The sequence below is a fragment of the Lytechinus pictus genome, chromosome 18, assembly GCF_037042905.1.
Source record: "Lytechinus pictus isolate F3 Inbred chromosome 18, Lp3.0, whole genome shotgun sequence".
NCBI lineage: Eukaryota > Metazoa > Echinodermata > Echinoidea > Temnopleuroida > Toxopneustidae > Lytechinus > Lytechinus pictus.
The window spans coordinates 12627109-12642546 of record NC_087262.1 but is presented as its reverse complement, the minus strand read 5'-3'; the positions used below and the strand labels follow the sequence as shown (position 1 = coordinate 12642546).

Sequence of the window (15438 nt, the reverse complement as noted above, 5' to 3'; positions counted from 1 at the left end):
GACGAAATTAATATTTTGCCCCGCCCACAAGATTATCATTGGTTAATAAATGATTATGTGCATGAAGCTATTGTTACATCACAATGAAATTGTATTGCGTATTAGTTGCCAGGAGGTGTGGTAAAGGAGCGTCAATTTATTGATTTCAAATGCGCTCGCACTATACGCTAGGGCATCTTCATTACTGAATTTTATTTTTTAAAATGACAATACTAGGGCACCATGCTCATGATTTACAGGATTGCCATAAATGATGGTTACTAAAAACAATTTTTTTTTGCTTCATTACTTTTTTTTAGTAGCTTTGTGGGGGTATCTCAATAATAATAATAATATTGGATGACCAATTTTCGTGGGATGCGTAGAAATATTGTTACTTGCAGAAGAACAATATTGGATTCGTCTCCGACTCATCTAATATTGTTCTTCAGCTCGTACAATATTTCTCTGCATCCCACTCAAGGCCATCCAATATTCCCTAATTAACTGTTATAAGCTATTAAAATGCTTTCACATAAAGCTGAGAGCAAATTTGTGGGCACTGGATAGCAATTAATTAAGAAGATTAGGCAGTGAAAAATCAGAGAAACTACCTAAAAGTTATGTTTACCTAGGGTTAAAATGTTAATTTTGACCACAAAGGTGTTGAAAATATTGCAATGTATCTGGGGTTTTTTTCCAAGGATGAAAACTTCAAAACATTATGAGAAATTTACAGCACTATCAGTTCATTTTTCTTGCCTTTTCCTTTGACATAGCATGAAAAATCAGCATTTTTACTAACTTTGCAAAAAAATGGCAGTGCTCACTCTAGCATAATATTCTTTTAAAAATATATAGTACCATCTTATAGAAGAGACCGATGCCCAAGAATGGTAAAAAAAAAAAACGTTGTACAAAATAATAAGGAGATGAAGTAGAAATTAGATTATCTAGGTATTGGACTTGGTGGATATGACCAAGTGTAGTGTAGACCACACAATAATTTTACCAAATGGGTTTAGCCCATGTGGTATAAGACACCGTGCTCACTACCTTCCTAAAACTAGTTTAGTGGAAACTAGTTTAATTTGTAATGAAAACGGTCGAAGCGATCTTCCAAACCGGTTCATAAAACCACCTCGCAATGTAGTTTTCAAGATATCTTTGCCTCAAAACACCCCACTGAGAGCATTCCCATAGCAACAAGATCGCTTTACATCAAGTGATTTTGATAACCACTTTCGGGTGATCAAATGGGAACGCTAGCAAAGCGATCTTCCAAACTGGTTTCCTGAACCGGTTTCCAGTAAATTAGTTTTAGAAAGTGTAATGAGAACGGTGTCTTAGACTATCAGAGAAGCATACCAACTAAATATAAACCTCTTCCCCCATCTTCTCATCTTCATCTTCACCATGCAGGAAGCACACTCTTGTCCTGGAGGGCCGCACTGGACGGTTCTACTCCTTTGGTCAAGGAAGCAAAGGCCAGCTTGGTCTTGACAACGACAGTTCCATGTCTTGTGCAACTCTTGTGCCTGGTCCATGGAAAGCAAAGAACAGTACTGCGGGATATTCTAATGGGGAGGAAACAAGGTCTATTGTTGGGTCCATCTTTGCCGGAGGAGACCACTCGTTTTGTACCATCTTAAGAGGGGATGTAAGTTTATGATTCTCTTCAAGTGTTTTGGATATTAATGACTGTCAACTTGTTTGTTTTGCCTATAAAAGTGAATTTATTGTTGTTGTTTTTTCTTGTGGAATGCCCAATAGTGTATACTCTGCTTGAGTGATCTTCCATAAGTCAAATAGTTGCTAATTCAGAGCTTTTTTCATACCAGAAAATACAAACATGTGTTCCTCATAATCTCCTTAGTGACATGTTGCATAAGCCGAACAGATTTTTGGTGTTCCAAAAGATTTGACTTTGGCAGATTCATGTGTATATATTTACAGTCTCTCTGCTGTTTATTTTTGTCTTGAATAAAAAAAATGAATAAATAATAATTATTTTTTTCCCCACCTAATTGATATTTCATTAGGACTGCGATCATCCTCTTGACTTCAGGGAAGCTCTTCCTAACGTGGAGCCTGTTGTTCTAACCAAAGATTTGCTCCAAGAAGTCTCTGACTATGCTCCTTCAAGTCCTTCTAAAGCAATTCAGACTCTAGAGATAGTGCTCTCCTCCCCACCCTGCCTCAACGCCTCTTTCCTTGTTGGGTAAGGAATGATGATGATGATGTTGATGATGATGATGATGATGATGATGATGATGATGATGTTGATGATGATGATGATGATGATGATGATGATGATGATGATGATGATGATGATGATGATGATGATGATGACGGTGACGACGACGTTATACTAATATACCAGGCACTGAGCCTGTAGTTCCAACCAAAGATTTGCTCCAAAAAGTCTCTGAATACACTCCTTCATCAAGTAAATCTAAAGCAATGGAGACTTTAGAGATGATGCTCTACTCTCCGTCCTGCCTCAATTTATCTTTCTTTGATGATCAGAAGCGGATCTAGAGGGGGGGTTGGGGGGTTGCAACCCCCCCAAAAAAAAAATCCGGGGACCATTTTTTTAATCTTATCTTTTTTTTTTTTAATTGTAATTTTATTAGATGCAAGAAAACGCCATTTTCACACACAGATTTTCAAAAATTTTCCCTACTGTGGGAGGGGGGACACCCCCCTCCCACACCCTCCCCCCTCGCTCGCTCCGCTCGCTTGGACTCGGTCGCTACGCTCCCTCGCATACCACCCCAACCCCCCCCCCTTTATAAAAAGCTGGATCCGCCCCTGATGATGATGATGTTTCATCTTGACTTATTGTTGTTGTTTCATCATGACTTAATTCAAGTTCAAGACAATGATATAATATGTACATAGAGAGACCAGGTCCATCGTTTCATTCCAAACGAATGGCATTTCAATACATGAGTTACAAAACAAAACAAGTACACATTCCAATTTAGAAAATTATATAGAGTAACCTAAAGGCAGGAGATTAATCAGTGAAAGTTGTCATTGATATCATATTGAAAAAAGCAACACTTAATCGAATTTCTAAATTAGAATCGGATATATAAAAATAATTGATTTGTTATTGCATATAATTTGAAAATGTACAGCAAATATAATGAGAGGTATAATGGGACGATAATGGTCATCCAGTTCCCACTACGGTATCGTCTTTAGATAAATATAGACGCGATCAATATATATTTTTTTTTTGTATCCTGATCATCTTAATTAGCTTCTGACATTACAAAGTTATGAAGGTAATAATAATAAAGTACATTTGGCTTACACTAAAAAAAAAGCATGACTATAAAGTAAATTATCTTGGGGATGGTTATAGGTCCAAGTGTAGTACCTCTAGTCTGGTCTGTTAGCGGAATTATGTGGACACGGTGGACAAAAGCATGATTTTTTCTCCAGACCTTTGTTTATGTATGAGAATTAAAAATGGGGTATGCTCCAAAAAATCTGGCTGCAGGAACAGTGAAAAAATGGGTGAAAATGTCAGAATTTATGAGTTTAGATTGGTCTGATATATAGACTAGCGCTAGTGCAAAACTCAATAGCAGTGCATTATTTTGCATTGGTTTAGTTCTTGAATTCAGACCCTTTTTGAACAGATATTCTGTTTGTCCTCACATCTCAATGCACTAAATATCTGAATGCAGATGCTAAACAAGCCGAAGGGTGGTGATGGAGGGGGTTGAATGTTGGTGTAAAGATGTACATATTTTGGTCTTGGGGTAAAGATGTGCAAGACACATTTTTTTGCATGTGTTGGAAATTGTGTTGCCATGGTAACAGTGTATTATGGCAAAAATAAGATACAAATCTTGCAGTTAGAACTACTTCCTCTGTTGTCACCCGATTCTCATGAAATTTGGCACACACATTGGTCTTGAGGTGAAGATGTCTAAGACACATTTTGTGTGTCTTTCAAAAATCTTGTTACCATGGTAACAACATATTATTTGGTGAAAATTGGGGAAAAAATTACAATTCAAACTGCTTCATCAGTTTTAAATCAATTCTCGTGAAATTTGGCACACACATTGGTATTAGAGTAAAGATGTACAAGGCACTTTTTGTATGTGTTTCATAAATTGTGTTGCCATGGTAACAACATATTATATGGCATAATTTAGGTAAAAACCTTGCAATTTGAACAACTTCGTCAGTTTTGAACCATTTCTCATGAAATTTGGCTCATACATTTGCTTTGAGGTAAAGATGTGCAAGAACCATTTTATGTGTGCATTTGTCAGAGTATATTGCCATGGTAACCACATATGATAGCCAGAAATGCAGGAAAACTCATTGTGGATCAAACAACTTCCCCTTTTTTTAGTCAGTGCTCATAAAAGTTGGAAGAAATATTCATCTTTGGGTAAAGATTCATATTAAAGTCTAAACTGCATTAAAATATATGAGTGTGGGGGTATTAATCACCTTCAGTAATATTTCTAGGTTTTGGGGGAGGAGCGGGATTGGTCCTTAAAATCTGACCTCAAAATAAAGGTTAAAGGCGGTGTCCATTAACACTCTTGAAATAAGCATCCCCTCAAGGGCATAGGCTGGGGGTACACTGGGTGAATGTGAAACCTTCCGCTCTGGCAAAGGAGTTCCAACACTGGCAAGCAAAACAAAATGTGTACCCCTTCTACTTTCAATGGCTGATTTTCCAAACCTTAGTTCCACCTTCCCAAGATGTGCACCCCTCCCCATACCACTTCTATCTCCCTATGCTCAAACAGTCTACACCTTTGCCCCTCAGGGGTCTTTGTATTTTAAAGCGAGACATTACTCCCTTTTTTTTGGGGGGGGGGGTCTTTAGAAAATGACCTCATAAAAGTAAAAGTTAAAGGATTATGACTAAGAACTTAACCCCCCCCCCCGCAAACAAATGGGGCTGATATATTTTTTGAGCAGAAAAATGCCCCCCCCCCCTATTAAAAGGTAAGAAGATTCATTTGCACTTCAGAGTTCAGACCATTCATTTGATGTTTAATGCATTCTGCTTTGGTAAAAAATTGTTTACAGTAGCCAATTAATCATTGTTTATTTATATTCTCATACTCAGTCTTTTATTCATATTCCATTCCTACTCTTTCTTTTTAACTATATCACATCACTCTTGATTTTGAGCTTCACCATACCATCTTATGTTTCCTCTCTCCATTTTTTACCCTCTCTTCTCTCCAAGTATATTTTTTCTGACATATTATAAAGTGAACCTTTAATCATGCAACTAATTATAGAAATATATATACAAAAATCTCTGCACTTGTTTTAGAAATTCACTTGCAAATCCATGACTCAATAGCATACCATATCAAAAATATGCATATGTGCACAATAATTTTTTGCCTTCAATTTTATTTCATTTAATTTTTTCAGTATAATTGTCAAAAAATGAATATTATGTTTCAGTAGCAAAATTGTTGGATGCAAGATCTGACTGTCACAAAAAATGCAAATAATTTTGCATGAGAGTAAGGACGAACGTATTCACTGTTCATTGAGCAAATGACGACTTTTATTTCTCTACATATATTCTAGTCATATCCCTTTCAGATGGTGGTAACTGCAGGAATGGGAAAACTCAGTGATATAACTAAAATTTTCACAGAGGATTTTCGGAAAACAACTAAATCCATTTTTTTTCAAGCAACAGTTATTCCATTCTGAATGCTGCAACTATGAATTTGATGCACCTTTACCGAAATATAATATCATGACAGCCATTTCTTCAATTCTTTAAACTAGACATTAAATATAGCTAATAGTATAATTTAGGACAGAGTGTAGCCAAAATAAAGTTTAGAAGATTATGAAGAAAAGAATAAATGTCATGGTATTATATTTCAGTGTAGGTGTAAGCATTCAAAATGGAATAATTGTTGCTAGATAATAATGAATTAAAATAGCAAAAAAAATGTACTTAGAGAGGGAGAAAAAGAGGGGGGGGGGGAGGAAACAAAACAAGAAGGTATGGTAAAGCTCTAAAGTGCAAAAAGTGCAAAAAGTGATGTTAGAAAGTCAGAGTAAACACTGAAATGAACAAAGACTGAGTAGAAGGAGATAAATAAAACGTTGATTAATTGGGCACCGGAAATGATCTTTTATCAAACCAGAATGTTTTAGGCTTTAAATTAATACGCTGAAGTGTAAAGGATTTTTCTTCCCCCCCCCTTTTTTTTTTGGGGGGGGGTCAGTTCCTAGTTGTAATTATTTCCTTTTACTCTTTATGTGGCAATTTTCTAAAGGCCCCCCCCCCCAAAAAAAAAAAAAAAAAAAAAAAAAAAAAAAAAAAATGGAAGGGGTGCTTTCTTTAAGAGCGTTTAAGTTCCTAATGGCCATGTCCTTTAACCTTCTATATTTTTATGTTGTCAGTTTTTAAGGACCTCCTCCGCCCCCCCCCCAAAAAAAAAGAACCTATAAATATTATTGAAGGTGATTAATACCATGAATACCCTGCGCTATTTTATGATGTTAAAGGGGAATCCAAACCAAATAAACACTTGTTTTTATGAGGAAAAGAAAAAATCAGACAATAGGTCAAAGTTTGAACAATATCGGACAAACCATAAGAAAGTTGTGAATATATAAATGTTGTAAACATTGGTAATCACTATATACCCATGAAGACTTCAAATTGGCCGCACATGTGATGTCATAATGATGTAAGGGAAGGACCACTCGTCCATGTACAGAAATAATTAATTGACTAAAATGTCTTTTTCAAAAGTTTTACTTCAAATTGTATCTTTCTTTCATGAGGACATAAAGCATTATACTAACAGGTTTATATTACGGCCCCAATGAAATTTAGGAGAAAACCAAAAATCAAAGTACAAGGCCAATGGGAAAGTTGTCCTTGCGGCCTCACCCCTTGTCATAATTTACTTACCCATTATCAATTTGAAATGTACATACTAGTAGCCTTAGGGATCTTAATTTTAAAGCAGCCATAACTTTATTTTGCTTGTCCGATTGCTTTCAAACTTTCACCATTCTTATTTTTCTCCTTTTCCACACAACATTTTATGACCAAGGCTGGATTCCCCTTTAACACTGAATGTGAATCTTTACCCAAAATGAATATTTGTGTAAACTTTTCTGAGCACAGGCTGAAAACTGAGAAGTAGATTGATCCACAATTGATGAGTTTTCCCTGCATTTCTGGCTATATGTGGTTATCAAGGCAATGCACTCTCTGACAAATGAAAAAAAAAAGGGTTCTTGCACATCTTTATCTCAAGGCCAATGTGTGAGCCATATCATGCATGAGAATTGGTTTGAAACTGATGAAGTAGTTCAAATTGCAAGGTTTTTACCTAAATTTTGCCATATAATATGTTGTTACCATGGCAACACAATTTCTGAAACAATAAAAAAAAGTGCCTTGTACATCTTTACTTTAATACCAATGTGTGTGCCAAATTTCACGAGAATTGATTTAAAACTGATGAAGCAGTTTGAATTGTAAGGTTTTTCCCCAATTTTCACCAAATGTTATGTTGTTACCATGGCAACAAAATTTCCGAAAGACACACAAAATGTGTCTTAGACATCTTCACCTCAAGACCAATGTGTGTGCCAAATTTCATGAGAATCGGATGAAAACAGAGGAAGTAGTTCTAACTGCAAGATTTGTAACCTTATTTTGCCATAATACACTGTTACCATGGCAACACATGCAAAAAATGTGTCTTGCACATCTTTACACCAAGACCAATATATGTACATACACACCAACATTCAACCCCCTCCACCGCCACCCTTCGGCTTGTTTAGCATCTGCATTCAGATATTTAGTGCATTGATATGTGAGGACAAACAAAATATCTGTTCAAAAAGGGTCTGAATTTAAGAACTAAACCAATGCAAAATAATGCACTGCTATTGAGTTTTGCACTAGTGCTAGTCTATATATCAGACCAATCTAAACTCATAAAATCTGACATTTTCACCCATTTTTTCACTGTTCCTGCAGCCAGATTTTTTGGAGCATACCCCATTTTTAATTCTTATACATAAACAAAGGTCTGGAGAAAAAATCATGCTTTTGTCCACTGTGTCCACAAGTAGGGTGTTTTTGACGCTAACAGACCGGACTACTCCCCCAGGGTCGGTGACACCGTGTACCCCTTTTCCTTGATGCCCCTATCGATCAATTCACACTGCATCATCATGTTTGGTTTCAAATGGCATTGTTAATTCAGGATAATTATCTCTTTCTGTTCTTCCTGTAAAATTACTAAATCTGGGCGCATAGTGGTTGTGAGAATGTTGGGAGGTATGGTGCCCCTGGAGATTGAATGCCCTTCTAAGTCAGTATTAATGTTCCTGTCAAATTTTCAAGGAATGTTCTGTGCATAAACCTCAGAATGTTATTGTGATGTCACTCATATCTCTCAAGGAAGACTGGGCAGTTTGAGAGTATATGATGAAGGGTGCCTGTGGTACCAGGGCAGAATATACACTTATCATTTAGGCGTCCACCCCAGGTATGCATAATTGATGTCCAAGTTAGGTTCTAGTTTTCCAGTAACAGCAATGAGGCAAATTGTCCCTGAACCAAGAGAGGCTCTTTTCTATCAGACCAATATTTTACTGTGTCTTCCTTTATTACCTCCTAAACTGTTTCCTAATGATAATAATAATAATAATAAAATTATATTCCAATATACCTGGCACTGAGCCTGTTATTCTGTTCCCAAAGAAGTCTCTGAATACACTCTATCATCGAGTCCATCTAAAGGAATGCAGACTTTAGGGATGGTGCTCTCTATTTCTTTTGTGTTTTATTTGAATTATACAATATTTAATTTTTCACAGATTTGACGATAAGGACCTACTTGACTGAACCATATAGTATTAAACAATATTAATTCCACATGTTCAGAGAGGAATTTATCGTTGTTTCACTTGACAATGAGGAGAAAAATATAATATTTCATATAATAAAAATAAATAGCGAGTGGATGACCTCATCAGTCTCCTCATTTGCATACCGACCATGATGTGCAACTGTTTTTTTTAATCAAGCAAAACTTTAAATTGTCACAACTTTCTTATTTTACATCCGATTTTGATGAAATTTCAGTGCTATGATTGTTGGATTTTTCTCCTTTTATTCAAATCAAATTTTTGTTGGGGTGGACTTATCCTTTGATTAATCATCTTAAATCATAGTTTTGACAAAGTTTCTATGTTTTGTCTTTGTTTAAGGAATGATGATCATTTCTATCGTGATCAATTTAATGATAAGCATGGCATTGACTTGGATGCAGCGAGATCAGCATTTGAATGCCTCTCTGGAAAGATGGACATTATTAAAATGGTAAGCATACATTTGGGGTGCATTTTAATATCTGGATACTTGTTTCAAATTTGTTCTTTCTTTCCCCCAACTTTCATATTTTCCTGTCTCTATTTCATCACATATTGCAATCACTTCTGTTTTTATTCATTTTCTATCAGTCTTTCTTCTCCCTTTTTCATTGAAATTGACTCTGCCACATCCCCTCTTTCTCTATTTCTCTTTCTCTTCTTTTCTCCCCTCTCCTCTCTTCAAGTCTTTTTCCTTGTCATCTTCTCTCTCTCTCTTTCTTTTCGAATTTCCCTTTCTCTTTCTCCTCTCTTTCTTTCTTTCTTTCTTCCCTCCTTCCTTCTAGGGAAGACTGGACCCCGTCGTACGAAGAGTTACGATTGATCTGATCAACCTCAACTGTATAAAAAAATCAATCAATGTCTTAATTTTTTCATATAGAAAATTTGCACAACATCCTTTGTAATCAAAGAGAAGCACATCAGATTTTAAAGAAATGATTATTGTATGAATATACATCGTATCTAGAAAATATTTTGAGTAAACATGCATTTTAGAGGTTAATGTTGCTGGCTTTCCATAGTTGTGGTTGATCAGATCAATCGCAACTCTGTAAGACCGGGCCCATTTTTCTTTCAATTGCTGGAGATCCTGTTTTTTATATTTTGGTATCAAAATTCTTTGTTTTTATTGTATTTTCTCTCTTTCCATTCATCACACCATCAATAAACCAAAAATGTGGTAATATAGAATAAACAACAAAATATAAGATGTTGGAAAACGTACTGCAAAAAAAAGAACGGACTCGTTCAAGGTTTTTTATTTAGTTTGATAATTGTTATGTTCAAATTTGACCCATAATGTGTACAAGTACATTGGTAAGTACATAGTTCAAACTGACTGTAATGCAATCTAGTGAGCTCTCCATACATTCACAGCATGCAGCCTGAAACAATGCATTACTATAAATGCATTATGCTGTGTGCCAGCAATAACCAGGGACAGTGATTTTTTGTTTTAAAAAAAATTGTCTTTTCCAATTTCTGAAAACCTGTAATTCCATTTTAAACTTGATCTAAAATTAAAATTCTGATTTGTCATTGGAAATGTACAGAGCTAGCAAATTCTGTCTTGCAAAGGTAAATTCAAAGAATTTTCACATAAAAAGTAAAAAAACAAAAATGGATTTTCCAATTTGATTTAACAGAAAACAGAAAATTACTGTCCCTAAGGTCGGAAGAGACATTGGTTGGATCTTTATCAAGATTCATTTTGCAGACCAATAGTGATGCATTTTTTTGGGGGGGGGTTGGGGGGTTTCAAGAATGTCTTTTTTCAAATATCATCAGCATTAAATGCTCTCACTAGTGTGCTTAAAATTTTTGAAATTTTGATTCAATAAAAACCAGTTAAAGCACCATCTTATTGCAAATGTTTGTATTTTATCCTTTAATCTGCTTGTAACTCTTTCTCCTTATAAAATGTTTCCATTTACTTTCTTTTCTCAACTACACAATTACAAATGTTCATATAAATCTTTTAGAAACACATATATATACAAATTATTTAGATTTATGAATCAAGAATCCAAATTTTAAAATGAAAGTACTTGAGTATAAATCTACTACATTTTGTTGGGATGTGCCCATCATCTTAAATATTCTGTCACAGGTTTTACGGACATCTCCAAAACTCAACGCTCATTCCATCACATTATATACCATTTGGTCTAATTGGATTGAGTGTTGATTGGGCGAAATGAAAAAAAAATTAAAAAAATATTAGACCAAGTGGTTATGGGACAAATAGGTCATAGACAAACTGTTGCTGAGACAAAGTGATGATTGGACCAATGGGTTTATTGCAAACCCATTTCAGATTAATTCGACTCCAAAGTTTACTTTATAATTTTCACACTTAGTTTCCCTGCCTTGCAACATATTCATTGCTAGAAAAATACATGTTTCGAAAGTCCAAGACAATTGCTTGACATTGGTATGTTTATTTTTATACAAAACCGAGGATCAGAGAAAATATCGCTAAACAGCTACATGCTTGTAATTTCGGTTTGAGTGGTTTAGATTTTCCCTGTATAAAAATGCCATAGGGGATACAACAACCCTGACCATGATTTCAATGCGCGCGGTCAGTCAAAACGTATCTCCTTTTCATGTGCAAAGTCAATGCAGTGCTGATACAACAGTTTGACTGACCGCGCATTTGCAATTTGCATATCAAGTGCGTGCAGCTGTTGTTTGCTTTGCTACAGTACATGTTCCTATGGGATTTGTGCATTTTATCAACAATTTGCATGGCATCACTGTGAAAATACTCACATATCTTAGCAACTACAATAAATTGCTATCTAGATATTTAGTTATGAGTAGAATAGGACTTGTACTTTCATATTCTACAAAAATCTCAAAATCAATTTTTTTTTAAAACTAAAATTGACTGATACGACGGTCAGATGAACGCCAACGAAATGGTTGTTAGATGGAATGTTGATGGACGGAATGGCATTCGACTACATGTATATGAAGGTAGACCATAAGATGACTGGATGAGTTGGCAATAAACAAATTGGCAATTTACCTTTAAAATCATGAAGGCAATATCATGCTTCAAGAATTGAGAACATTGAAAAAAGAATGATATTTCATTCTTTAAAAAAACCCAATGCTATAGTAACTTTAAATAAGCAAATACGGACAAAGTATAAACCCTTTAGGAACTCCCTGAACAGATACTTATTGTTATCTACATAGCAACCTCTTGTTTATATTGGGATCACATTGTTGATTACCTTGTTTGCCCTCATTTCTTTTTCAAGCTGAGCCCAAAACAGCTCTTGACCATCTTCATCTTCTGTAACCAATAAATAAGGTTTGTTCCTGCTAAGCAAAAGTCTTACAAGATATGGTAAATTGGCTTCTTGGATGTCCTCCAGGAAAATCAGAATGATCTTGTCTAACTTGGTGTCATTCACATGCTCAACGGCCATCCGAAGCTTGGTCATGAACCAAGCATCACCCACTGACTTGTTACTCACCAACAATGCTGTCTTGAAGCTGTTATCAAGGTTATGATATAAGGCATTGAGATAGTACATCCCTGGATGAAGGGCCTCATCTCCGAAGGCTACGTTCTGCAGATGAGGCATCCGTTCTTCCAGTGCAGGCTTTAGGTTTTCATTAACCCACCGTGTGTCATCGTCATGGAACATGATGTTAAGCTGGTATTCATAGTCATCTGGATCAGCATCCTCTGTGATTTCATCATAGCCAGTGACAGCTAGTTTAAGGAGGAATATCTTGTGGTTGAACCACCAGCGCTTATAATATACCAGAAGAGAGAGAAAGAGCATGGCTGTAATAGCAATACAAACACCAGTAACGAGAATGATGTTGATTCCACAGTATTCTTCAGGATGAAATGACCAAAGTGGTTTGTTCTCAAGATCACTTAATGAATTACTGGAACACAGAGTTTCATTCTGGTGGGCAAAGCTAACATTGTTAGTAGTATGTGCCCAGTTTACAAACCAAGCCAGCTCACAGTTACATGTCAATTTGTTTCCAGATATATCTACCCTTAACGAGTGTGTTGGCAATACTGTACCAGGAGCAATTGTTGTTATCTTGTTTTCTTGTAGGTATAACCATCTAAGATTAGTTGTGCCTTTGAACAAATTCTTACTTATTGAATTTATTCTGTTGAATTGCAGAAGTAGACGTGCCAACTTTCGCATATTTTGGAATGCATGCTCATGTATGTACTCAATGTCATTTGAATTCAGTCGAAGTTCATCGAGTCCAGTCATATTCTTAAATATCTGTGATGGAATCCTTTGCAGGCAACAACTGCATAAATCAAGCCTTTTTATCTGCCGTAGAGGAGAAAATATTGAAGACACATTTGGCAAGCCTCTGAGGTTATTTCTTTTCAATCTAAGAGAGCGAAGTGATATCAGTCCTTCAAATAATGATTCTTTTGTTTCCTCATTAATGATATCACGAGGAGAAATACGAGAGTAAATCATGTTCAATCTTGTTAATGCAGAGGTGTGGGTAAATTGGTGTGTGGAGGCAAATTTAGCATCATATTTGGCGTAGGAGCAGTCAAGGAAAGTAAGATTCCTCATGCCAGCAAGTGTACCGTTCAGAATAAATCTTCCTATGTCATGCATGATGAGTGTTTCAAGAGCTTTCATTTCTTTGAAGGTATCATAAGCAATTTCTTGTAGTTGTTGATTCCATTCTAATCTCAAAATCTTCAATCGAGATAAACCTGCAAACATAAATCTTTCTATTGACTTAAGGTTATTATAGGATAAGTCAAGTGTCTGCAAGTTGGTTGTGTTCCAGGGACCATATTCAATTTCATTGATCATGCTGTTGGAAAGATTCAGATTTTTTAGTGATTTGCAACCAACCAAAAAATTACACGGGGGCGGCGGGCGAATTCGCCCCGGAAAGTCCAAAAAAAGCCCCGGAAAAGGGCTAAAAACATTCACACAAGGGCGACTGCAAAACTCATAATCGCCCCCGTCAACTAGGCTTGGGAGCCAGCGCCGGGTAATCGAGTCTACCCGATTCTCTATGCCAGAGTCGGGGAGTCGACCCTGATCTCTGGAGACTCGAGTACCAAGCGGCGGCTGTTCTGAGATAAAGGGACTCAAGTCTTTGCCATGCTCTCTCATTCATGGACGAAAATCGGCCCCAGCGCCGACTCCAGGCACTGAGATAAAATAAATGTAGAATTTGGAGCCGAGGAGTCATATACTTCGAGCAGAACGTTTCTCTGCTTGTGTGCTTTAGGCTCAGTGTACGTGTGACTGCATGTGGTATGGGGATGCATCGTGTGCATTGTGTGTAGTGTGTATTTCTGTGTGTGTGACTGTAAAATGCCAGTAGAGACCACGTGCGCATGTGTTGAGCGACACTTGTGATTGTATCATGAACTGGGATTTGTGTGTGGATTGTGTGAGAAGTTTGGTGAAGGTGTAAGATTTTGGGCGACTTGATAGATGATTGCTCCCCCCCCCCTCCCATTTATCTAGCCCCATGTCGAGCTGCAGCCACCCATCTTGATCCTTCCCCCCAAAGCTTGTCTCTCCTCATTCCTTCTTTTCTTCCAAACTTTATTTCCCTATTATTCTTGTTAATTTCTCCTTTTACAAGTTGTAATTCACTACGAACTTCATTATAATTTTAATGAAGTGTTTATCACCTCTTGTTTGTTTTTAAATATTTTTATATCTCTGTTCAAAACAAGAGTCTCGTCTATCCCTTTAAAAAAAATCATGCTTTGATTTTTTTTCTTTCATTCTAGTCTTAAATGGGAGTCTTGCCTTATTGGAATATTGGCAAGAAGTTAATAAAAAAATGATGTTATTGTTCTGTCAGTAATAAAAGTAGAGATTCAACTATGGATATTTTTCAGTCATATTTCATTTAATCTTCGTTATTTTAATCCAAACATTCATTTTTTTTTCAATGATGTATTTCACCTTTGGCCAGTTCGCCATTTTCTTAAGTGACTGAAAACGTAGACTAGCCCCTTAATTCAGGGACATCAACCCTCGGCAATTTGTTTACATAACTTTCTTTGTCTCCGTCATGTATTGCACAATCTTGAGAAGCACATGTTTGGAAATCTGATATTCTTGTGGTGGTGGTGGGGGGGGGGTACGAGATTGCCGCCCTTTTCATTCTGTTTTGGTTTGGCTGCCACATGGCCTCTCTCACTGTGTGGAGAAATTAGGTCAGGTAAAATTTGCAAAGACGTGGATAAGTTCATTTCAATTAGAGGCTGTGCAAGGCTAGGCATTCATGATGGATGATGGAAATTGCCAGTTTACGTTCTGGTAGGCCTTTTTGTCATGAATCTGTGTAACTGATACGAACGCTTAACAATTCAATGACCTTTATGACTTATATCATTATTTTGTATGAATAATTTTAAGTCTTTTTTAAAAAGTGTCATTTAAATAACTTTCAGTCAAATATGTACGAAGGATATTTGTTCAACTTCATAACATTTGCAGGTACCTATATTGTATGATAAAATAAATTACCTCAGAATTG

The 15438-nt window shown here is 36.2% G+C and overlaps 1 protein-coding gene across 4 annotated transcripts in view; it reads left to right on the top strand.

The window, feature by feature from the left end:
- The window catches only part of LOC129282247 (probable E3 ubiquitin-protein ligase HERC4), a 27295-nt gene extending 11857 nt beyond the window's left edge, over window positions 1–15438 (top strand). For 3 of the 4 annotated variants that reach the window (XM_064113530.1, XM_064113533.1, XM_064113534.1), the window contains exons 8-11: window positions 1402–1639; window positions 2022–2200; window positions 9250–9361; window positions 12183–12284. In XM_064113530.1, coding sequence (XP_063969600.1) covers window positions 1402–1639; window positions 2022–2200; window positions 9250–9361; window positions 12183–12230 — 577 coding nt within the window. In that variant the 3' untranslated portion in view covers window positions 12231–12284. Of the gene's footprint in view, window positions 1–1401; window positions 1640–2021; window positions 2201–9249; window positions 9362–12182 lie in introns of all 4 variants that reach the window. The other variant, XM_064113531.1, reaches the window with a different exon arrangement.